This window comes from Pantherophis guttatus, chromosome 1, assembly GCF_059756535.1.
Source record: "Pantherophis guttatus breed Tessera chromosome 1, ASM5975653v1, whole genome shotgun sequence".
NCBI lineage: Eukaryota > Metazoa > Chordata > Lepidosauria > Squamata > Colubridae > Pantherophis > Pantherophis guttatus.
Window position 1 is genome coordinate 334,008,370 of NC_142063.1, and position 26,181 is coordinate 334,034,550.

Here is a 26,181-nt window from a genome sequence, read left to right on the forward strand (position 1 = left end):
TAATTAAGAGATCCATGGACAGAGAGTTAATGAGGTCTTTGGCTTTGCTGGTTATGAAAACGAGGTTGGTAAAAAGCTGGAGTTAACATTTTTACTTCAGGTTAGCTGGTTTTACTAGAGGGTAAAGCACTATGTTCTTCTATTGCATAAGGTCCCAATGTTGTTGTCCAGCCGATCTCCGGATGCCCAAACTGGGCATCAGAGTTGAGGGCTGCATAGAGCTAAACCCTCTTTCTTTTGCCAAAATTTACTAAAGGGCAGGATAATTAAGAAAAAAACAACAACCACTTTCTTGTATTTCCTTCTTAAACATCGCCTTTTTTGTTGCCTTTTTTTGTTTGCCACCAATGATCGTATGGTTTTTTTTTGTGAGCGTTTCATTGTGGAGGGAAGCTCTGAGACCAGTTTTCATTTGTGAAAATTGTACATTTTGTTTCATTTGGGAATCTTGAATGGCAGAGAGGCTTTGAGACTCGTTTTTAGTTTTTTAAAAATATTTCATTTGAAAACCTTGAAATGGAACGTTGAATGGCTCCCCTAGAATCCTTGGGCAGCCTCCATATTCAAGAATTATTTTAGTTCCTGCAAAGTTGCTTCGTGGTGTACGCTTAGATTAAGCCCAGATAGTTCTTTTGTGCTGTACATTTTATTTAAGATAGGCAAACCGTAGTGCAGTTAATGCTTCAGAAGTATTTATCTAATTTTATCTTTATCTTTGCTTGAAAGTGAAAGACATGGAACTGTAATTTTTTTTTGCATTTGACTGTTAGAACTGTTTCTGGTGATGGGAATACTGTATATTATTGCTGGCTTTAGAGTAAGAGGTTAATGTATTTTATATTTTATATCAAAGAAAGTTGGAAGGGTTTTTTCCCCCTATCTCCCCCTTTATTTCTTTTCTGCACTCCTAATTTTGTTCTTTTTCTGAACTTTTCTTTTTCTAACTCCTGTTTTTCTGTTTCTTTATATTTTGCCTTTGTGTTGAAATTAACAACTTTTTTTTTTAAAAAAGTGCTTTATCCTTACAACAACCCTGTGAGGTAGATCTTCCTAGGAATAGGAACTGCCCTGAACAATTCAAAGCCAGTTTTCGGTCCAGTGTTATATTCCACTGGCAACTTCTGTGTTTATTTCTTAGATTTAAGTCCCAACTTCTTTTTTTTAAGACTTCAAAGCAACAAATATACCCTTCAATTCCTCCCCCACCCCCAACAACTCTGTGAGGTAAATTGGGCTGAGAGACATAACTGGCCCAATTCCTGCCAGTAGCCAGGGCTGAAGGTAAGACTTGAACCCCGGATCCTGATGCAACGGCTGCATTCCCTGACTTTCTCCTTGGCTGGAAATCCCTTGCCTGATTCTTCACACATGTGGGTTGTTTTTATTACCTGCCCTGTTGTGTTCCCAAGTCCGATGACCTCAGGCAGGTGGAGAAGTGACACCAACAGACAGCATGATCCATTGGTATCTGTGAAGAAAGGGCACTGCCTTTTTGCTCCCCCTCTTCTGTGAAATAAATCCTCTCAGGGTTCTCTAGATTGGAGCACTGAATGGAAAAACAGCTGGGCTGTTTTTTCCACCTCTGTCTTTCCCAGTTCCATCTTGATGGGGAGCAAGATGTTCCCTGCACCAGGCTAAAAAGCCACAAGAGAGCTTACAGCAGTGCCTTGAAGCAAAGCCATCTCCCAGCTCATAATTACGGCTTGGGTGATCTTTTTATTTTCTCTCCCTCCCCCCTCACACCCACACCTTCACTTAGGCGGCTTAGTAGTGGATTGGATCCCGCTTGCTGTTTATTTTTATTTTTTTAAAAAAAGCTTTTCATGTCAGGACAGAGTTGATGTTTTTGCAAGTGCTTGGCCTCGGCATATGCCAAGAAAACAAAAGGGCCGACCTTTTTCAGGTCCTGTCTGTCTGGACAGGAAATAGATATACTATACTCACAAATACAACACGCACACAGCTCCCAAGCAGTTATTTTGCCTTTATGGCAGTACATTCCTTGATGGAAGAGAAGAAGGGGGGAAAAAATAGAAACCACTGATGTGTCTCGGGCCAGAGAGGTTTGCTGACGTTTAACATTTGAAGCCAAAGCAGTCCATAGCCCGGGAGGCAGGGAGAGAGGTGTGTGTGTGTGTGTGTGTGTGTGTGTGTGTGTGTGTGTGTGTGTGTGGAGAACAGATACAGTGCTTCCTTCTCCCCTTCCTTTGCTTATTTGCATCGTTTCTAGTTTTGGTCGAAAAGAATCGAGGCTCCATGTGGATACCGTCCCCATTTTCCCCCCCACTACCTTTCTGCCTTCCTTTTTCCTGTCTCAAGAATCTTGCTCATCGGATTTTAACTCGCATTTGACTCCTTTCATATTTTACCTATTTCATCATACATATTTTACACATCGGATTTTTAGCATCCAGGTTTGCTGCGTGCAGATTTGCACATGGGAACCTTCCCCCACCTCCTCTCCGCCCCACAGTGTGAAAAGTGGCAAGAGGTCAAGAGGAAGATTCACAAAATGGGTGCACTCATCGCTTTCCTTCCCCCCCTTCAGAAAAATGACCCCCCCCCTTTCAGCCATTCCGGGATTAGTCTTAAATCCTGTGGAAATTACCCCATTCCTTCAAAATGGGACGGTACCTGGAACTCTGTCTCTCTCTTAATCCAAGAGATGATAAAAGTTTATTCATTCCTGCTGATAAACTCCCATTTCTAGCTATGTTTTGTTCTGCAGTTCGGTCATATCTTTTCATGTGGTATTGTTTTGTTCTGGTTTTTTAACAGTGGAAAACACTCTTGAGCAATTCTTGACTTCAAATCCTGGATGGAAGTCAAGACAAATTCAATCCAGGAAAAAAGACTGATCTTGTTTGACTGACATTGGAAAGTTTATTTGTAAAGGGGATGGTCAAAGATCCTCCTCTTTGGTTTTGATGGACAGTTAGGTCAGATTTAGTTTCTCATTTACCTCCGTTAGTTTCTTATCCTTTTTCTGTGCCTTACACAGAATGTCTTCCTTGATAGCCAACGGATGCTACGGTTCTGCATTTAATCCTGGACTAAAATACACCTCAGTTTTTGCTTAGCCAGCCTCCCAAGCAATTTTTATTCGTGATATTTTCCGAGAGCGGTCAACCAGATTCTTTTAATTTTGGCTGCTACTTCTCCTTTTAAATAACCGCCCTTCCTACCCAATTGTGAGGAAACCTGGCTTTTCTCTTTGTTTCATATATTACAGTTGAAGGAGGTTTGAGCTGCATGGCATTGGGTATACAATATCTCAATATGAAATTAATTCCATCTTTCTTTTACAAATAATGGGATTATGTGTACGCTTCCATGGCATGTGTAAAATTATGTTGTGAGAGAATGAACATATTTGGAGAGAGAGTGACAAGAGTGAGAGAGACAGAGAAAGAGAGGGGGGAATGTTTCAGCTCTATTTTTCAAGCTACTATTTTGTGTTACATTTTGGATTGTATCTTGAGGTTGCAAAAGCCATGAGAAATCTGTTGAAGCTGATGAAAGAAGATGACTCGTTTAATTCTGTGGGACAACCCCTGCCTTCAATCTTTCCATTCCAGTTTAGTTTATATCTTTGGCTGTTTGACTACTATGATGATGAATCTGTTGGCAGATAATGCTCACAGCATTTACAAAGTTGGTAATCGGGATTCCAAACGGATGATTCCTAAATGCCAAGAATAAATCTGAATTTCTGTCTTGCTTCCTTTAGAATGACACCTCTTCACCGTCTAATAAATATACCCCTCATTCTTTGCATTTGGCTTCTGAAATAATCAAGCTGGAATTACTAATGTCTGAATCCAGTGGAATTTACTTTTGAGTAAAAGATACAATGGATCAGGCACAAATTGCTTTATGTTTGCGAGTGTGTTTGTAGGCATGCAGGCGTGTGTATGTACTGTCATGGGCTTGTATGCGGTGTGTTGATCTATTTTTAATTCAGTTGTTTGAAGGTAGGTTTGGGTATAGCTTATTTGCTTCTCTGAAGTTGTGATGAGTTTTCTATGCATAGAATTTTCTTAAAACTACATATATATTTCCTTAAGAACAAGCTTGGATGCTAGGCGAAACTACATTTTTCCCCCCCTCATGAATGTAGGTGAGTGACAAATCGCAGTCGCAGCTCTTGTTATGATTTTCGAAATTCCATAAGAAAATATAGCGGTGACAGTTGAATTTCTCAAATCTACACCAGCACAATGTGGTATCTGGTATATTTCATTGCTTGTACCGTGTTTCCCCCAAAATAAGACCCTGTCTTATATTTTTTTGAACCCTAAAATAAGCGCTTGGCCTTATTGCCATGCACTCAAAAGCCCGATTGGGCTTATTATCAGGGGATGTCTTATTTTGGGGGAAACAGGGTACTAGTACATAAGTCTCATGGGTGAGGTAAGGAATGTTTGACTGAAATTACTGGAATGGTTCATCACATAGAACCTACCTGGATCCATTTTGTAGGAGGCCAAGGGATGCAATTCTCTATCCTCTTACTTAATGGCTTGCAGTCGGACTTAGAGTAAAGGAAATTCACTTAAAGAAAAGGGAAGGGAAGAAATGCAGTTGATAACTGGAAGAAAAAACATTGGGGAAAATGATGGCCAAATGTTTATTGCGATCATGTTGGTTTTGTGCCTCTGAAGCAAACTCTGGCATTTGCATCCCTTCAGGTATAGTCAGCTGCTTCTTTTCACAGCAAAGTGCAAGATGTGATACAGGGTGGATGGTGGTATCTATTCAGCTTCTCTACATTTTAACAGATAAGATTTAGCCTTTTAAAAAATCAGATGTGCTACGTTGGCTGGCATACATTTCCTCACTTGAAAATGGGGTTTTCTCGGATTAGGTTGTAGGTTTGAAAAATTGCCCCAAGAGCTTTAGGAGGAGAGAAGGTTAGAGTCAGATTTGTGAAGATAGGAGAAGGTTCATAATGAACTAATTAAGGAAGGAACGTCTTGTAATAGCTGTAGAAGTCCTGTCTGATCTGTTTTATTTTCAATTTGGACCAAGGAAGAAAGAGATATCTTAGGTAGGGTTCTTTGAAATAAATGTAAATAATAATAAAATTTGAGACAGCAGGCGACGGAGGTCTTGGTGTGCTATGGTTCATGGGGTCGCGAAGAGTCAGACACAACTTAGCAGCTGAACAACAACAACAACCAAATTGAAGGGAAAGGACTTGCATTTTGCTGAGATGGGTGTGAAATTAAAACAGTGGCTCTGATCTATGACTTGATATATTCCAACCTTATAGAGTGGAAAAAATGTTCATACAGATGTAACCCTGTGGAGGCTGTGAAAAGTCTTATTATTTTTATTGTGATGTTTTAAGAAGAGACAAGAGGAAGAAAGTGGCTTGACAGAATGCCTGCAGGTCTGGATGCTTGTAAAACTGGGATACCGTCAAGTCAGAAAGGGTTGAGTTGAATCTGATCTGTGAAGAAATTTCCTGCAGTCTTCTAAGCGAGGCCATTGTGCACCCAGATAATTCAATATATATATATATATATGGTTACATGAGGTCTGATTGGGATATAAACTACTATTTGAAGCTCCTTTGGAGTTTGATGCATGATCAATGACCAACATCTATAAGGTGCTAATCATTTAAATATGGAAGAATGATAAGGAAAGCCACACAAAAGCATTTCTACACAATTTCTTCCCCTCTGAGTGGGAAGTGAAAAACACAACATTGCTTTATGTGCAGATAACAGGATATTCCTGCACAGCTAAATAGCACCATCTTCTGGGCAACAAAAATTTAAACATCATAGATATTTGTCTATTGTTTCCTATCACACATCTTTGCTTTCGATCCTTCCCAGATCTTTTTCTGACTGTGACTTAAAAAACAACAATATTTTCTGGTCTGTATATTCCATGGAGCAATCAACACTTTGTTATTTGTTCTTTTTCTGTAACTGGTTTAAGATTTTAACTTATTTTTTTTATTTTATTATTATTTTAGGCCTCTGATGCCAGCTCAGAAAAGTTGTTCAACACAGTCACAAACAAAGGTAAGTTTACACGCTTCCTTCTTCAGTTCTGTTTATTGTGCTACCTCTGTTACATCTTATAATTTCCATAAATCCTATCTTTGCCATTGGAGGTTTGCTTCATTTTTTTTTTAGGCTGCTGTTTGTATTCTGAAACTCGGGGGAAAGAAACCGTGCTTAAAAAGGAAAGAAAAAAACTCATTAAATATTATTCAGTGATATCTGATTTGCTAGGTGTAAATGAATTGAAATCCCCATTTTTGGAAATGTTTCAAAGTGGCTGTTTTCCATCCGTTTGTGCGATGAGTACAGATTTAAGAAAAACTAATTTGTATGTTAGGCAGTTACTGTTAAAAGCCATTTAGGGTTTATGTCATGAGGATTATGCATGGAATCCTATCTGTGGGAGCTGCTTTTAAAAAGTCAATTAAAAAAAAAAAACTTGTATGCGACAATCTTCTGTAACATACGATTGGTTTCATTAATTCCTCCCAGGCTGCCATAAATATGGGTGTGTGGTTAATGGCCATAACAAGAGGGTATAGCTGGGTTTGCAGCAATGAATTAATAAAAAGTTATTTTGAGTGTACTACTATATAATGGGATTTTCTGTATGTGTGTCTGGATGTATTCAGTACAGAAAGTCCTTGACTTAGAACCATTCATTCAGTGATCGTTCAAAGTTACAACGGCACTCAAAAAAAGTGACTTGCAACCATCACAGCATCTCCACAATCATGTGATCAAAATTTGGGCAGCTTGTATTTAAGATGGCTGCAGCATCCAGAAGTCACGTGTTTGTCATTTGTGATCTTCCCAGCTGGCTTCTGACCAGCAAAGTCAATTGGTGGGGGGAAGCCAAATTCACTTAACCATGATTCATTTAACTGCAAGTGATTCATTTAACAATCGTGGAAGAAAAAGAAAGATTGAAAAATTGGGCATGACTCATTTAACAACTGCTTTGCTTAGCAACTGAAATGCTGTTCTCAATTGTGGTCGTAACTCGAGGACTATCTGTACTGAGATGGAAAGCGGAGAAGATCTTTATCGAAGACGGGCAATTTTAAAGATTTAGAATCAGGTTGCGGTACCTTCATTTTAATCTTTCTTTTCTATTTCTTCTGCTTCACTGAGCCTCTCATATTAAGTTCCTGTTTGGTTAAGCAGAGTATTTATAGAAAAACTTGGCATCTTATGAAGTCCAAAGACAGTTTCTAGGCAGGATTGATTAGTGACTGAAAGCCTGAGAAGAATTCAGTTTTAGTGTTTAGCCTCTCTAATTGAAAAAAAAAAAAAGGTTGAGCCATGAACTTACTTTGAAGGCCTTCTCTGGCACTGTCTTTAAAGTCTAAATGGGACTTAAGTTCTTGGCAGTATTTCACCAAAAATGAATCAACTGAAGAAAGAAAAATGCCATTCTGACTTTCAGTGTTTTAAAAAAATCCAAATACTTTTGAATTAAAGTGAACGTCTAGTTGGAGCTCAATATCCTTGAAATTTGCTAGGATTTAGCAGAAGTGGTTGGTCACTGTCTTTTTTGGGGGGATGAGTTTTCAACTTCCTAGTCCAGCCTACAATTCTGAAATTTTCTGGTAAACTCCCTGCCAAGAACTATGTAGTAATTCTTAATTCACTCCTTCCTAAAACCTGAAAAGATAAGGAAAAACCTGGGGAATTAAAGCCCAGAATGGTATCAAATGCAGCTGCTAGAAGTTGGAAATAATCTTGGTTGGCTGTTTGATAGTGTCGATGGGTTTTGTTGCTCAAAATAGACAAGACCTCTAGAAGACCAAGTTTTTGCACAGTTTTTCTTATAATGAACAAGCAACTTTTCTGGGTGAGATTCAGCTTGGCTTTTTGGTAAAATGTAGATAATTAATGACTATAGGCAGGGACCTGTTTTATTCTATTTTGCATTGATCAGATTCTGGGGCCTCAAAACACCCAACATAACAGAATCACAGAGTAATAGAATAACAATAGAATAACAGAGTTGGAAGGAACCTTGAAAGTTTTCCAGTCAATCCCTCTGCTCAAACAGGAGGCCCTACACCATTCCAGACATATGGCTGTTCAGTCTCTTCTTAAAAACCTCCAGTGTTGGAGCACCCACAACTTCTAGAGCAGGGGTCTCCAACCTTGGCAACTTTAAGACTTGTGGACTTCAACCTCCAGAGTTCTTCAGCCAGCTTTGCTCTGGGAGTTGAAGTCCACAAGTCTTAAAGTTGCCAAGGTTGGAGACCCCTGTTCTAGAGGCAAGCTGTTCCACTGATTAATTGTTCTCACTGTCGGGAAATTTCTTCTTAGTTCTAAGTTGCATCTCCCTTTGACCAGTTTCCATCTGTGACCTCTTGTCCCAGCCTCAGATACTTTGGAGAATAGGTTATTGTCTCCTCTTTGTGACAACCCCTCAAATATTGGAAGACTGCTATTATGTCACCCCTAGTTATGATAGACACACTACCCCCCCCTTTTTTTTTTACATGGGTCATGCATGTGATACATGTAGAAAAGGGGCAGGGTTTCAATTATAAAGTTGGGGCTGCTATCTTGACTATTTTTTAAAACTTCATTTTGCAGATGGCTCTGTTCTACACCAAAGAGGAAGTTAAACTCATTAGCTTAATTAGCCCTTTTTAATTTTAAGGTTCTGTGTTCAGATAACAAGGTGAACAAGACCAGATTAAGATCTAGCAAATGCTAAGCTTTAATATTGGTTTGATGTTTTGGATGTGGGTGTGTATTTTATAGTTTGTTCTGTTGCATGAACCCAACCTGTCTGGCTGTTCATGTTTTGCAACCTGGACAACTTCCAGTATGGACTTCAATTTTCAGAATTCTCAGCAATGGTCCCGATCGGAGAATTCTAAGTGTTGTTGAAGTCCTAATTTCAGGAATTTTCCAGGAAGCATTCTGAGGCTAATATGTGATTTGTATATTGTGCAAACCAAGAACATGAATTAATTCAGTAACTGGATAAGGTACGGTATGTTGTATAAATGCAACATGTTAGGTAATTTGGAACTAACATTCAATTTGAATTCTAGTTGAATTTAGTTAAGGTTTAATTCAACACAGTTGCTTTAATTACTCTTCCAGTATTTGATCATTTCCCTCTTCTGTCTTCTTAACAATTTTGGGAACAACGACTTAAAATTTTTTGGATCACTTTGTGGCTGCAGGTAATGAACCTTGGGCACAGGTATCTCTTATTTATTTATTAGATTTATACCCTACTTTTCTTTCCTATATGTATGATAGTATATAGAACATTTGTTTGCTTTCCCAAACAATCAGTACTGTAAATGTTCCTGAAAGAAAGTTGTTGTTTTTTTCCTTAGTGTGTTTGAGTCATTCTTGACCTCTAGCAACGACATAGACAAGTCTTGGCAAGATTTTCAGAAGGGGGTTTGCCCTGGCCTTCTTCCTAGGGCTGAGAGAGAAGGATTGACTCAAAGTCACCCAGCTGGTTTCTGTGCCTAAGGCAGGATTAGATTAGATTAGTCTCTTGATGCCTAGCCTGGTGCCTTTAGCCATTATACCAAACTCTCTTTAAGACGAACCGACCTTCTGAAAAGTCAGACAAACTGACCTTCTGAAAACTGAAAAGTCACCCAGGGAACTTTTGTGATTGAGGAGGGATTTGAACTCAGATCTCCCTGGTGCCAGTTCAACACTTAATCACTATGCCCCCACTGGTTCCTTTGAACTTTTATATAGGAAACTGAGCATCATATGTAGTGCTTTGAAGTAAATAAATCTTACACTAAGCATATAAGTCTTTAAAGAAGTGCATACCTCTTTACATGTTCACCTTTGACAACTGGGTTAAATGAACGAGTGGTTTAGTGTGATGCAGGACAGAGTCGTAGATTATGATTTTTAATTGTCTTTCTTTCAAAGATTCATTAGTTACTTTGATATATTCTATTAACATGTGATGGAATTTGCTTCCCAGTTTCTAAAAAGTTTTGTCTCCTGGCAAAAGAGACTTCTGTAGTTCCTCCTCCATCTCAGGTTATTTCAGCATTTATTTCAAATTTATTTTGGAGGTGTTTTGGAGCTTATTTTATTGCCAAAGATGGCTAGCGATTTTCCCATAATTAACATCAGTAACATAATGGTTGTAGGAGTTTCTGGATATGAGGATTTGTGAGCTGGCTGTCACATTCAATCTTCAGAACATGAGTTTGTACTTGTGGTTTAGCAGCAGGGGATATCTGGTTCGGTTTCTTGCCTCTTGTTCTCCAAATTATGGAATATGGAAGATCTACCTCATTGGCACTCATCTTCCATAAGAACTAAGATTTGAAAAATTAGAGCTTCTCTTTGGTCATTAGCAATTATGTGTGGTTATCCGAGATCTGAGTAAGCTTGCAGGCCTGAAGTTCATGTAGAAGTAGTCCTTGATTCACAACTGTTCATTTAATGATTGTTCGAAGTTATGACAATGACTCACAGCGTGCCTCGTCTTTATGACTGTCACAACATCCCCACAATCATCTGGTCAAAATTTGAGCGCTTGGCATGTTGTTGTTGTTTTTTTTTTTTACAAAAGTTGCAATGTACCAGGGTCATGAAACCATTATTGGTGACCTTCCCAGCCAGTTTCTACCAAGCAAAGTCAGTGAGGCAAGCCGGATTTGCTTAATGACAATGTGATTCACAACTGCAGTGATTCACTTAACAACCCTGGCAAAAACGGTCATAAAATCAAGTGTGACTCACGTAACAACCACTTGTTTAGCAACGGAAATTCTAGTCCTAATTGTGTGCATACTTTGAGGACTATCTGTATTGCAATTATTGTCTTCGCATGCAGTGCTCAAACACAGAAACTACCATATGTTACAGCATATGCTAAGTGAGCTCCTAAACAATGACAAAAAATAGCTCATTTTGGTCTTGCTTACAACAATGCTAAAGGGATGTGGTGGCTCAGTGGCTAAGACGCTGAGCTTGTTGATCAAAAGGTCGGCAGTTCAGCGGTTCGGATCCCTAGTGCTGCGTAACGGGATGAGCTCCCGTTACTTGTCCCGGCTTCTGCCAACCTAGCAGTTTGAAAGCACGTAAAAAATGCAAGTAGAAAAATAGGGACCACCTTTGGTGGGAAGGTAACAGCGTTCCGTGTGCCTTTGGCGTTTAGTCATGCCGGTCGCATGACCACAGAGACATCTTCAGACAGCGCTGGCTCTTTGGCTTTGAAACAGAGATGAGCATCGCCCCCTAGAGTCAGGAAAGACTAGCACATATGTGCGAGGGGAACTTTTACCTTTTACCTTAGAAAGCTACACCAGCACTGAAAAATGTACCCAAAATCATTACCCAAAATTGCTTCTCAAAAAGTCTTATCAAACTTTGAGGACTGTCCCTAACCTCTCTTCCTTCAGCAATGTCATAACTGTGAATGCACCCCAAACAAATAGATTTAACCTGAGGACTACTTCTGTTATAAAAAAACTGTATCATTGATTGAACTTTATGTCATTTCAAGAAACTACCGATGGATTTTTGTCTTAACGGGAATATTTTGGGAGATTTTTTAATATATTTTTAGTACACCTGGCAATCTTTTAAGTCAATTTGAGGGTCCCTGTTGTGGTGGGTATTTTTACCCAATTTTGTGAAAACAAAACAGGGTTGCAAATCCTCCAGATCTTCATGGGACCAAACACAGCTGATGAGCTGATTTTTCAAAATAAAATAAAATAAAATAAAAATCTAAATACGGCAAGAAATAAGTCTATATAACAAAAATCTTTTTAAAGAATAGCCCTAAAGCTCTGTTTCTCAACCTAGGGACCCTCCAGATGTATGTATTTCAGTTCACAGTATTCTTAGCAATGGCCATTCCTAAGAATTCTGAGAGTTGAAGTCTACACATCTGGAATTGTCCAGTAGGGAAGCAGTTTTCTGAAGTTTTAAGCCACTCCAAAGTTGTCAGCCAAATTGTAATTGTAATGTGATGGGGGAAAATGTTAGATAGACAAGGAGTCTGATATTATCTCTTTTCATTAATTAAATTTGAACCATAATTCAAACCTACAAGAGGTGGCATGCATAGCCATATCGGTGGGCACGCAAGCTCAGCTCCGGCGTGCATGCGTGCGCCGACTAGCTGATTTTCGGGCCTTCTGGGTCCACCAGATGTAGGGAAACAGGTTGTTTCCTGCCTCCAGAAGGCCTTGGGGGTGGTGGGGAAGGCCCGCTTTTCTCTCTCCCCAGGCTTCAGAGCCTTTCTAGGAGTCTGGAGAGGGTAAAAAATGGCCTTCCCAACACCCCCGGAGGCCCTCTGGAAGCCGAAAACGGCCCGTTTGCCAACACGGAAGTCAGTAAACGGGCTATTTTTGGCCTCCAGAGGGTCTCCGGGTGTGTGTGTGTGGGGGGAAGAACATTTTTGCCCTCCCCAGACTCCTAGAAAGGCTCTTGAGCCTGGGGAGAGAGTAAAATGGGTCTACTGGGCCATCGTGTGCCAGGAGCTGGGGGAGCAAGGGGGATTGCGTGCACATGTGCGGGGGTGGGGCGCATAGAATTATGGGACCCTCCCCCGCTCTCCCCCCGCTCCTGGCACGGGATGGCAAAAAGGTTAGCCATCATTGTTATAAAATCATTGAGTTGGAAGGGACGTTAGAGGTCATCCAGTCCAATCCCACCTTTAGTGCAGAATCCACTCTCACAGATAAACATCCAACCTCTGTTTGTGGCCTTCCAGGGAAGAAATATTTCCCGCTTTGTGGGACAGCTGTTCCTGTGGCTAAAAGCACATTGATGTATTCATATTTATTTATGTGTTTGTTTAATTTATGTATAAGCTGCCCAGCTCTATCTCGACTCTGGATGGCATACCACATGAAACAATTAAAATAATACAGAGGCCATGCAAAACAAACATTTTTACTGTTTTATTGGTTGCGTTGTAAATTGCCAGGAGTCTTTTTCTGTACTAAGTAAATGCAATCCCATCAAATAATTTTTTTTTTAATGCCTCACAGTTACTCATGCCTTGGTCATGTCCTGTTTGGATTACTGCAATGTGCTCTCTATGGCGTTGCCCTTGAAGACTACCCAGAAACTTCACCCAGTCTAGAATGCAAAAGAACACATAGTAATGGGGCCCCTTAGATGTGCCCTTTTGCTGGGCAAGGGGCACTGGCTTCCTGTTTCTTTACAAATGCAATTCAATATGTTATCTTCCCCTTTAAAGCTCTAAATGGCACAAGGCCAGGCTATTCAAGAAAAGAGTGGACCGCCGTTTGTCTGGGATGGTATAAGGCCGTGATGGCAAACCTATAGCACATGTGCCCAAAGTGGCATGTGAAGCCATGTCACCTGACACGCGCGGCCGTGCCTGTTTGTCTTCTGGGTTTCTGGTGCGCATGCACATGCAATGATCAGATGTCCCTTGTGTGCGCGGTAGTGCCAAAAACCAGTGCGCGCATGTGCACTGGCAAGCTGATTGTCAGGTGCGCATGCACTCCAGAACCCGGAAGTTCAGCTTTTCCAGAGTGCGATCCCTTTGCGTGTGCGGCAGTGCCAAAAACCGGCCTGCGCGTGTGCCAGCCAGCTAATTGTTAGGCATGCATGTGTGCTAGAACCCAGAAGTTTGGCTTTTCCAGAGTGTGATCCCTTCGCGCATGTCGCAGTGCCGAAAACCGGCCTGCGCATGTGCCAGCCAGCCAGCTGATCGGCGGGCGCACATGCAGGCTAGAACTCAGAAGTTCGGATTTTCCGGAGCGCGGCCCCCAATGAGCGTGAGCACGCGACATTTCCGCGTGATCTTTTCAGCACTTGGTGCCAAAAAGCTTCGCCCTCACTGGTATAATGTCTGCCTTGGGCAGGGGGTTGGATTAGAAGACCTCCATGGTCCCTTCCAACCAGTGGTGGGATTCAGCCAGTTCACACCACTTCGGTTGTTAACTTTCTGAGCAGTTTGACAAACTGGTTGTTGGAAGAAATCATTAGGGCAGAGAACTGGTTGTTAACTTACTTGAATCCCACCACTGCTTCCAACCCTATGAGTTTATGATTCTTTCTATGGGACCACCTTTCCCTAAGACATCTACCCATCCTACCAGGTCAGATAAGGTGTGTGTCTGCAGTTTTAGTCCCTTCCCTTAAATATTGCCACCTGAAGGAAGCTAGGAAGTGTGCCTTTTCCATGGCAGTCCCTGTCCTATGGAACACCTTGCCCCTTGAAAGTTGCCAGACTTCCATCCTTTGAGCCTTGTGTTAAGCTTTGAAGATCTCCTCCTCCAAGCTCTCGGATAAGAGACTATATGACTTGGTGCCAGGTTTTTGTTGTTTTCAATGGATTTAGTTTTACAGTTTTATTATGGTTTTTATGTTGCTTTGGTTGGGAGCTGCCCAGAGTTTCTAATAAGTAGGGCAGCTCTATAAATGTTTTCAATAAAGTAACTCCTCTACTTCTCTGTGGCCCTAAAAACCATGTGTGTGCATGGAATAAGTTATGGACCCTTGTTATAAGAATGAAAACTGTAGGGACGTAATTGTTTCATTAGGAACAGCCACATGATCACATTACAGATAGTCCTCGACTTACAACAGTTCATTTAGTGACTGTTCAATGTTACAACGGCACTGAAAAAAGTGACTTAGGATCATTTTTCACAGTTACGACCATTGCAGCATTCCCATGCTAATGTGATCAACTGGTTCATGTTTATGACGGTTGCAGTATCCCAAGGGGCAGGGGTGGGTTCTAAAAGTTTTTACTACCGGTTCTGTGGGCGTGGCTTGATGGTCATGTGACAATTCTTTAGGATTTAGCAGAGGTACTGGTCTACTCATTTATTTTTGCAGGCACCGGTCTACTCATTTGTTTCTGGAGGCACTGGTCTACCCATTTATTTTTGCAAGCATCGGTCTACTCATTTATTTTTGGAGGCACCGGTCTACTCAGTTGGTACTGGCCTCCTGGGAGGTTACACGAGGCTGGCTCCAGGGGATTATAAATGTTTCTCTGAGTGAGGGTGTCTTTCCCGCCACCTTGAAAGAGGTGTTTTTTTTTTTTTTTTATTTTTTATTTTTTATTATAGTTTTATTAACATAAACAAACATAAAACACAAATACATGTAAACACTTATACATTAACAAAGAGTCAATCGACTAACTTCTAGAAAACCTTCGCATCGGTGATTAATGTCCATTTAACCAATTTTCCTTAATCATACTATTTACAAATTCACTTGCTTATACCTTAATATATTCATTGAAGTTCAGCAGTATCTTTCTACAAACATATTAACCATTTATTTATACAATCCTACGGCTCATCTCATGTATCTATTTCTACAATTCTTGAGTTATGTTCTCCTAATGTCCTATGTTGTTGGCCCTATCCTTCTTTCTAACCATGTGTACCATTTTTGCCAAACTAAATAAAAGTCAGTGTTCTCTTTATCTTGGAGCACTTTTGTGAGCCTATCCATCTCTGCGCATTCATTTATTTTTGTTATTATTTTTTCTTCTGTTGGTATTATCTCGGATTTCCAATTCTGAGCGTACACTATACGTGCCGCTGTCAATATGTGGATGGTAAGATATTTTATCTCCTTGGTACACTGTGGTGTAGTCATTCCAAATAGAAAGAATTCTGGTTTCATTTCTACACTTTGCCTCGTTGTTTCTTCGATTATTCTCTTAATCTCTTGCCAGTAGCGTTGTGCCTTCCTGCAAGACCACCAGAGATGGTAATATGTCCCCATTTGTGTCTTGTGAGTGTTCATCAGTATGCTGATGACACACATCTATACATCTCCACCCCAGACCACCCCAATGATGCCCTTGCTGTGATGTCCCGTTGCCTGGAGGCCGTGCGGATCTGGATGGGGAGAAACAAGCTCAGACTCAACCCCTCCAAGACCGAGTGGCTGTGGCTTCCGGCGTCCCGGTATAGTCAGCTAGTACCATCACTGACAATAGGGGATGAGATCTTGCTCCCCACAGAGAGGGCCCGCAACTTGGGTGTCCTCCTGGATTCACGGTTATCTTTAGAAGATCATTTGACGGCCGTGGCCAGGGGTGCCTTTTATCAGGTTCGCCTGATCTGCCAGTTGCGTCCCTTTCTGGATCGGGACGCCTTGCACACGGTCACTCATGCCCTAGTTACCTCCCGTATGGACTACTGTAATGCTCTCTACATGGGGCTCCCCTTGAAAAGCACCCGGAGGCTCCAACTGGTCCAGAACGTAGCCGCGCGGGTGATTATGGGCGCAGCTCGTTACGCCCATGTAACACCTCTCCTACGCGAGCTGCACTGGCTCCTGGTGGTCTTCCGGGTGCAATTCAAGGTGTTAGTTATCACCTTTAAAGCGCTCCATGGCTTAGGACCTGGGTACCTACGAGACCGTCTTTTGCCACCAATAGCCTCCCACCGACCAGTTCGTTTTCACAGGGAGGGACTACTCAGGGTACCGTCAGTCAAATTATGTCGACTGGCGACTCCCAGGGGGAGGGCCTTCTCTGTGGGGGCTCCAACCCTTTGGAATGAACTGCCCCCGGAGATACGGAATATCCCTGATCTCCGTGCTTTCCGCCGTGCCCTCAAGACCCTGATGTTCCAACAGGCAGGGCTAAACATACAAACATGTGAATGATTTTTTAAATGTTATCTAATTCTGGATTTTATTTGATTGACCAAACTAAGTAATAATTTTAATTAGCAATTTTATGATGTTTGTGTGTCTATATTTTTCTTGACTGTACACCGCCTTGAGTCCTACGGGAGAAAGGCGGTATAGAAATATAATAAATAAATAAATAAATTTATTTTTGCAGGCACAGGTCTACTCATTTGTTTCTGGAGGCACCGGTCTACTCATTTGTTTTTGGAGGCACCGGTCTACCACCACACTGCCTTTTAACACTGATCAGCTGTAGGGCAGCCCTTTGAAGCCCCACAACAAGAGTTTAAACAGCTTTTTTCCTTCTAACCAATCAGCTGGGACTCAGGAGGCAGCAATAGATTGGGGGTGGGGCCAAATAAAAGGTAAGAATAATGTGTGTGAGGGGAGCGGGGGAGCAGAACCGGTTCAGTGATGTCATATCATCACCGCTACCGACTTGGCGGAACCGGGCAGAACCAGGAGGAAACCACCACTGCCAAGGGGCCATGTGATCCCCTTTTGTGACCTTCCAACAAGCAAAGTTAATGGGGAAGCCAGATTCATTTAACACCCGGGTTACTAACTTATCAACTGCAATGATTCATTCAACAATGGTGGCAAGAAATGTTGTAAAATGGGGCAAAACTCACTTAGCAAATGCCTCACTTAACAACAGAAATTTTGAGCCTGGATCCTTAACATGGGTTTTTCTGACCTTATAAAATCATTTGTCTTTGGAAATACAGTTCATCCTAGGCGGATAAAAATGCAGGAGGAGGTCAAAAACGTTTGTATTGGTGAAGAGAAGGACCAGGGGAGAGATGATAGCAGTGTTCCAATATTTGAGGGGCTGCCACAGAGAGGAGCGGGGTCAAGCTATTTTCCAAAGCACCAGAAGGCCAGACAAGGAATAATGGATTGAAGCTGATCAAGGAGAGATTCAACTTGGAAATAAGGAGAAATTTTCTGACAGGGAGAACAATCAACCCGTGGAACAGAAGTTGTCTTTGGAGGTTGTGGGAGCTTCATCACTGGAAGCTTTCAAGAAGAGACTGGACTGCCATTTGCCAGAAATGATGTAGGGTCTCCTGCTTGGGTGGGTCGGTTGGACTCAATGACCTACAAGATCCCTTCCAACTCTCTTAATCTGTTAAATCTGTTAAAGATCACGGACCTGCTCTAAAATCACCAGGAACAATCAAGGATTGATTGATTCAATCAAGGAGAGAAGCAACCTAGAACTGAGGAGAAATTTCCTAACAGTGAGAACAATTAACCAACTTGCCTTCAGAGGTTGTGGGTGCTTCATCACTGGAGACTTTTAAGATGAGACCGGACAGCCATTGGTCTAGAATGGAATAGAGTCTCTTACTCAAACAAAGCTTTGGATTAGATGACCTCCAGGATTCCTTCCAACTCCATTATTCTATGTTCTGGTTCTAATTTTGGATTCTATGTTCTGTGTTCTAATTTTGGATCGGTTCCTCTTTCTCAGCCCCAAATCCACTGGGGTGAGTGGTTAAGACATTGTCCTGGGGATCAGGGAAATGTTGCTTTTGGATAGATCGTCTTCCCGTTTCTTTCCTCCTGTATTTTTTTTCCCCCTTCCTCATCTCAGAAATAGATTCAAGATCTACAATATGTGAAGCTTGCTCATTAGTCCTGTAAGCCCTTGGGAATTACACCGCTTCTTCTCCAAAAGCCTTTGATGTATATTGGATTATATCTATTTTTAATTGTGATCGTAGACCACGAGCCCTGCTTTATGCATTAGCATCTCTTTGAAGTTCCCAACTGTGGGATTTCCCTCTCCCTGCTTTATTGCTGGTTTTCTTTCTTTTTTCTTTTTAAATTAATTTATTCTTCTTCTTTTTTTTTTTTTAAGTGGGTGTGGAAACAGAAATGCTAAAGTGGCATTCTTCCCTTGATGGACGCTAATACATTTCTCCTTATGTTGAGGTCAAAACCGGGTAAGGCACGGTGGGGAGCGAACAGTTACACGGGGTGAAGTCACATCGCCAAACCCCCCACCCCCACCCCTATCTATGGGGGCAAATGTTTCTTTTTGGAAGCAGAGTTGACAAGCCTTTCATCTTTTCAAGGAGATCAAATTGACATGGGAGCCAATCTGGAGACCCGAGATTCCTGACAGGGGCGCATTGGACAAAAGAGAAGAAGGCCTTGAGATGGATAGACGCTGATGGATTGAAAGTAGACCTCTCTGCTTTTCTCTGCTTTTTTTTTAAAACCAAAACATGGCTTCCAACCTTCTTAGTTTGTTTACTTACTTGGTTTGATTGGTGGCATCCATTTGGTTGAGAATAGCCTTTCCCTTGACAGGGTCCCCTTTCTTCTCTTTGGCTGCAAGGTTTCGTTCCCATGAAAAGCTTAAGGGCTTCTTTTGTGTTGCCTAAAGTCAACAGAGGGTTTTCTTTCCCTTTGCTTGAGAAGCTGTCCCGGCACATAAGCGGTTGTTTTGTTTTGTTGTTTAAGTCCATGGCGGATCTGCCTCCTTCTGCCCCCTGATTTCCATCTCAATGGGCTGAGGTTTTTTTTTTTTCCCCCTGCCCTCCTGAGAATCTTGGGGCCATATGGTAATATGAGGGGTGACTATGAATAGCTAGCTAAGGATCAGTGTGGAATTCAGGTGCTTCAAAAGCCAAGTAGATTGTTGTTAGTAGACTACTGTTTTCTAATAAGAATAAGAATAAGAATAAGAATAATTTTATTTCTATACCGCCCTTCTCCCAAAGGACTCAGGGCGGTGTACAGCCTATTAAAAACACAAGACAACATCAGTTGATCTACGAGACCGCCTTCTGCTACCAATAGCCTCTCACCGACCAGTACGCTCCCATAGAGAGGGGCTCCTCAGGGTGCCGTCGGCCAAACAGTGTCGACTGGCGGCCCCCAGGGGGAGAGCCTTCTCTGTGGGGGCACCTACCATCTGGAACGAGCTCCCCCCAGAGATACGGAAGATCCCGGACCTGCGCACGTTTCGCCGTGCTCTCAAAACTTTTCTATTTCAGCAAGCTGGCCTGGCCTAACTCCCCTCTTTTAAATTCTTAAATTTTAAATTTTTTAATTCGTGATTTTATAAATTGGGTGTTTTAATCTGTGTTTCGGCCGAAATATTTAATAATTTTAAGGGATTTTTAATATTTGTATTGTCTGTATTTTATCTTGGCTGTTCACCGCCCTGAGTCCTTCGGGAGTAGGGCGGTATAGAAATTTGATAATTAATAAATAAATAAATAAATAAATAAATAAATAATAAATAAATAAATAAATAAATAAATAAATAAATCAATCAATCAATCAATCAATCAATCAATCAATCAATCAATCAATCAATCAGTTAAAATAGTTTAAAATTATTAAATGAATTCGGCTCAATTTAAAACCCCAGAAATTTAAAACCCAATTTAAAATTGTTATGTTGATAGCCCAGCCTGGCGGAACAACAGGGTCTTGAGTGCACAACGAAATACTCGGAGGTCGGAGATCTTACGTATTTCCGGGGACAGTTCGTTCCACAGGGCTGGGGCTCCCACAGAGAAGGCCCTCCCCCTGGGTGTCGCCAGCCGACATAACTTGGCCGATGGCACCCTAAGGAGACCCTCTCTGTGGGAGCGAACTGGCCGGTGGGAGGCTATTGGTGGCAGAAGTCGGTCTCAAAGGTACCCGGGTCCTGTGCCATGGAGCGCTTTTAAGGGGGAAAAAAAAGGAATAGAGTAGAATACAATAACTTAGAAGGGAGGAGTTCTATTGGAAAGGATTTAAAATCCCTGCTGCTTAATATCAGAAAACAAATCTATGTTGATTATTGGCGATTGTCTCCAGGAAGTCCAGAACAATAGAAGATAGAAGATTCTATGAGTCTGTGCCATAAATGCATAGAAGCATAGCAGGGGTGGGTTCTCCTTAGGGGTGAAATGTAAAATTTGTTACTACCAGTTCTGTGGGCGTGGCTTGGTGGTGGGGTAATGTGACTGGGTGGGCGTGGCCAACTTTTTTTTTTTTAACTTTTCAAAGCATTCTTTCGGTGGAAGAGATTGTAGAAAAAATGCTTTTAAAAAAAAGCCTCTGATGGTTGTGTGCCTCAGCTGGGCATGGTGGTGGTGGGGTGGGCGCAGGGATTTTTGCTACTGGTTCTCCGAACCACCCGCCGCCATCGCTATCGGATTGGGCGATCCGGTCCGAACTGGGAGCATTTCACCCCTGGTTCTACTTACCTTTACTACTGGTTTGCAACGGGACCGCGTGTGAGATTCTGCGCATGCACAGAAACTTCTTGATGACATCCGGGTCGGTGGGTGGAACCTCCCGCCGGTTTTACTACCAGTTCTTGCGAACTGGTCCGAACCAGGGGCAGCCCACCACTGAAGCATAGGGCTTGAAGGGACCTTGGAGGTCTTCTAGTCCAACCCCCTACTCACAGTGCAAGAGTCTTATATCATCCCAGTCAAATGGTTGTCTGGTCTGTTTTTGAAAACCTCCAGTGATGGAGCACCCTCAGCCTCAGGAGGCAAGCTATTCCATTGATTGATTGCTCTCGCTGTCAGAAAATTTATCCCTACTTCTAGGTTGTATCTCTCTTTGACAAGCTTCCACCCATTTCTTGTCCTGCCCTCAGGTGCTCTAGAGAATAAGTCAATCTTCTCTTTTTTGTGACAGCCCCTCAAATACTGGAAGACAGCTATCATGCCCCCCTCCCCCACTCCATCCTTCTCTTTGTTAGACTAAGACATACCAAAGTCCTTCAACTGTTTGTCATATGATTTAGCCTCCGGACTAAATCTTTAGCTCAGAGTTGAACTGTGGAGTTCTTGCTTTCTGAGTGTAATTGTTTCCTTGCAGGCATTTCATTACCAGACTAGGTAACCTGATCAGTGCTAAGGAAGCGCAGGGTTTGCTCCCGTTAGCACACTCACTAGCACGGATGATGCTGCCTAGTTGGGTCATGAAACGTCTGCAAAGCCAATAACTCAGCTCCGAATACACCTAAGACAACACAGGTGAGAACGCTTCTTGGATTTCGTGTTCTTTTCTGCCATACCATCCTTCCATTTGCATCACGCATTTTGCCATTCGTGGTGCTTTCTATACTTCTCTTTGTTCAACTTCAGTATTCGGAGAGACTACATTCCAGGCTCTTTCTCTCTTTAGGTCCCTGCCTGATCCCTTAAACATATGTCTGCTTTGGAGGATGAAAGCTGTGTCCCTCCAGGTGTTGCTAAGTCCCCCTCCGTATGGCAGCTCTAAACAGCAGAGGGATACTGGGAATTGCTGTTTGGCAACAGTTGGAAAGCCATTGGTTCCCCACCTCCAGTGAAAACCTAGCAGTAAAGGACTGTGCTTTCCTCTAGTTTAATTTGTATTGCCCACAGTTTTTTTAAAAAAAATTAAAAAATTTTTTGATTTATATGCCGCCTTTCTCTGGAGACGGCTTACAATGCGTTAACAATAGCCTTCATACTTTTGTATATTTATACAAAGTCAGCTTATTGCCCCCACAATCTGGGTCCTCATTTTACCTACCTTAGAAAGGATGGAAGGCTGAGTCAACCTGGAGCCTGGTGAGATTCGAACTCGCACTAATTGCAGGCAGCTGGCAGCTAAGTGCTATTTAACAGCACTTTAGTCCGCTGCTCTACCAAGGCTCTTTTCACCAAGGCTGTTGTTTTCAACTTCAGTGGCATCTTTGAATATTGAACAGTTTCTTTTTCCCCTCCCCACTCCTTCTCCCCCTTCCTCCTCCTCCTCCTCTTCCTCCTTTGTCAGGGCATTTATTAATCCCATGTTTGGCTCTGGGACTAATTACCCTGGTTTAGAGGAGGAGATGAATCGAGGCTTATCCTTGTTGCAATATTCTGATAAAGAAACGCGAAGAAAAGTTTCTAATAAAACTCATTTATTTGTTATAAAGAAAATAAAACACCTCACTAACTAAGAAAAGTTAATTGCTACATTTTTGAAAATAATTCTTGCCGGCTATCTGAGCCGGACCTCTGGCAAGAGAACAAAGGAAAGAGATGTGTGAAGCAAGTGAAGGAATGTGGGTGTGTACGGAAACACGTAGCTTACTGATAAGAAGTTGGCAAGCAAGCTACGGAGAGTCTGACAGTCCAGAAATGATGAGTTCAGCTGGCAAATAAAATAACGCAGTGACATCCTTCTCCTTCCCCTCCTCCTTCTCCTCCTCCTCCTCTCCTCCTCCTCCTCCCCCCTCCTCCTCCTTATCCTAAAGTCCTCTAATCATCTTTGTTGCTCTTCTCTGTACTCTTTCTAGAGCCTCAACTTCTTTTTTTATATCATGGCAACTGTGATGACGATTCCAGTATGAATCGTGTGTCAGATATCATTTAGCCAGAGTAATTTGCCATTCCTGAGATACCAGTGTCAAATCAACTCTTAGTTTTAATCCAGTTATCACTATTGCACGAACTCTTGTCACAAATCCCACAATTACTATGCAGGTTTTCACGAATCCACATTTTCCCATGGAAAGCTGGTACTTGTCGAATTCATGACATCCTTCCCTCCTCCCTGGGGTATAATTGAGTTCAAGTGTAGTGTATTGGGCCTAACTGAAATAAACACTTTTCAACTTTGCCGACAGTTAAGTGCCAGGAAAGCTCCTGCATTTTAAATGAGTAACTGGATAGTAGGCTCTTCAACTGATGGCTCCATTCTCTGTTGGCTGAAATGTTCAATCTGTTGTGTTAATGCTGAAATTTCCTCTTGGCTAAGGGGGATTTCTGTTGGGGCTTTTTAATGTTCAGATGTGTTTACAGAAAGTTCATCTAAACTTTATGAATCCATTTTGCCGCTGTACAAAGACTCTGCTATTGGTAGGATGCCTAATCGGTTTGCAAACTAGGGAATTTACACAGAAATAATAGTTTTGCTCTCGTAGGCTTCCTAAATTGGTCCTATCTTTAGATAAAGATGGTTCCCACTAGGAGAAAAATCTAGTTATTTGAAGTGCTGCTTTTTTTCTTGGTACGTTTTCTTCCCAGTGTCTATTAAAATTGAAATTGCTTTGAGAGAAGAAGAAAATGGCAGTCACAGTTATATGGATGGGAAGAAGGCTTCTTTTGGCTTATCTTTTAACAGATCTAACAGGTTAACAGAGTTGGGAGGGACCTTATAGGTCATCTAGTCCAACCCCCCACTCAAGCAGGAGATCCTATACCATTTCTGACAAATGGCAGTCCAATCTTTTCTTGATTCAAGTGATGAAGCTCCCACCACTTCCGAAGGCAACTTCTGTTCCATTGCTTGATTGTTCTCACTGTTAGAAAGTTCCTCCTCATTTCTAGGTTGAATCTAACCAGAATCTAACCAGAATATATGTTTGTGACGCAACTACACTAAGGCTATATGTACTAAAAGGCTATGTATACCATAATTGGAAAAGTTATCGCAGGTTTACGGCTGAACGTATGCCGATCTGGCCTTAGTAGGTGGCCGGAATGGGAGACATCTGATTTTGAGCGTGGGAAAGAAAATTGGACCATGTTTGATATATGATTGACTGAAAGCCTTGAGGAGAGAATACCATGGCTAAGTGGCAGAGGACCTGGGTTGCTTGCAGAAGTCCTCCTTCTGTCTCCAGATTGAGCTAAAGAAGATCTGGAGCTCGACTTGACTCGTCAGCGTTGGCAACGTGGAGTTAAAACGGCCCATTGATTTGTCTCAGTGTGAAGCATGTTCATAAACGCTTCAGATGGACCTCACAACACAGCAAATGGCGGAGGCCTCCATCTGTCTCACAAAAGCTTCCTTTCAGCCAGAGTTTCACAGCCAGGCATCCATTATAAACTTCCTCTCTTCTTTGCTTTAACCCACCATCTCCTTTCTCCATTGAGTTTCCATTGTTTTTGGAAAAGGGCCAGTTCAGCCCTCCCACCCCCCTCCTTCCCTCCCTCAAAAATCCCTCGGGAATTGCCAGATGGACTCACAACAAGAGTTTTGTTGGCAACGTCTTTGTACCATCAAAGAGAGAGAGAGAGAGAGAGAGAGAGAGAGAGAGAGAGAGAGAGAGAGAGAGAGAGAGAGAGAGACCTAGATTTGTTGGCCTTTTGAGAACTCTGAAGGCTGCTGGGACGGGACGGGGAGAAACTTGAGAGCTCTGGGGTAGAGCTTTTACGATGCCAAAATACCCTTGGAGCTACAGCTGAGCCCCCGACACCTTAGCAACGGGCACTGTTGTAAAAAAAAAAAAAAAAGGTCACTGGAAAGCCAAGAATCCTTAGCCAAATATACTGCCAGTCGGGGCTTGTACGAATTACTGCTGGTTGCAAATGTTCAGGTGCTATGAGACAGGGAGTTGTTTTCTTTGTATGTAACTTGAGATCCACAGCCCTGAGGCAGTGGTGGGAAGCTGAGGCTTTGTGAAGGCCAAAGAAACCTTAATAACCACGAAGGTCACATACAGAGGCCTTCTACACTCCGTCTTTCACAGGTGGTTGGTATACAACAGGGGTGTCAAATTTGATTTCATTGAGGGTTGTGCGCATCAGGGTTGTGTTTGACCTCGGAGGGAGGGGGGAGGGCTGGGGTTAATGTGGCCAGGGTGGGTGTGGCCAGCGCAATGTCACTCGTGTCGGGGGCGCCTGTGGCGGCCTGAGCACTCTGCCAGCGAAAATGGGCTCCCAAGCACCATTTTCAGCTGCAACAGCCCAGTGGTGAAATCCAATTTTTTTTTACTACTGGTTATGTGGGCATGGCTTGGTGGCTTGGTGGCCGTGGGCTTGTTGGGCATGGCAGGGGAAGGATACTGCAAAATCCCCATTCCCTCCCCACTCCAGGGGAAGGATATTGCAAAATCTCCATTCCCACCCTACTCTGGGGCCAGCCAGAGGTGGTATTTGCTGGTTCTCCGAAGTACTCAAAATTTCCGCTACCGGTTCTCCAGAACCTGCTGGATTTCACCCCTGCAACAGCCTCCTGCAACCCTCTGCCAGAGAAAACAGAGCTCAGGAGTGCGGCCCTCCCGAGCTCTGTTTCATTGGCAGAGGCACCGCGGACCGGTCCTTCACTGTTTCCGGGGTGGCCTTGCGGGTCAGATCTAAGCACCCTGTAGGCCGGATCCAGCCCACGGGCCTTGAATTTGACACTGTTGGTATACAAAATAGCCTAGCTCCATTTCTGATTCTAGGGTGACCAGACGAGAAGAAGGAACTTTGGCTAAAGATCACAATTGGTGTTTGGCAGCCACCGGTGGAAAAGATTTTGAGTACAAGCTGGCGGGCTTTGCTTTTCTGTTTTAAAACCCTGCAGAGCTCCTTCACATCTCAGTCAATAGTACAGTTAGTCCTACGACCACAATTGAGCCCAACGTTTCTGTTGTTTAAGCGAGACAGTTGTTAAATGAGTTTGGCCCCATTTTATGACCTTTCTTGCCACAATTCTACCTCACCCGTATTTCACACAATTTTGTAATTGTGTTGGCAAGAGGCATGCTTCCTTTATAGCAAATGAGTCTAAATGCCACATTCTTTGGCCAGCTTGTACTTGCTTGGAT

At 42.4% G+C, this 26,181-nt stretch overlaps 1 protein-coding gene across 16 annotated transcripts in view; it reads left to right on the forward strand.

Moving 5' to 3' along the window:
* Positions 1-26,181, forward strand: part of AUTS2 (activator of transcription and developmental regulator AUTS2) — a 1,102,353-nt gene that overhangs the window by 993,463 nt on the left and 82,709 nt on the right. For all 16 annotated transcript variants that reach the window (XM_087889442.1, XM_087889478.1, XM_087889448.1 and 13 more), the window contains one exon: positions 5,993-6,041. In XM_087889442.1, the coding sequence (XP_087745568.1) occupies positions 5,993-6,041 (49 nt within the window). The remainder of the gene's footprint in view (positions 1-5,992; positions 6,042-26,181) is intronic.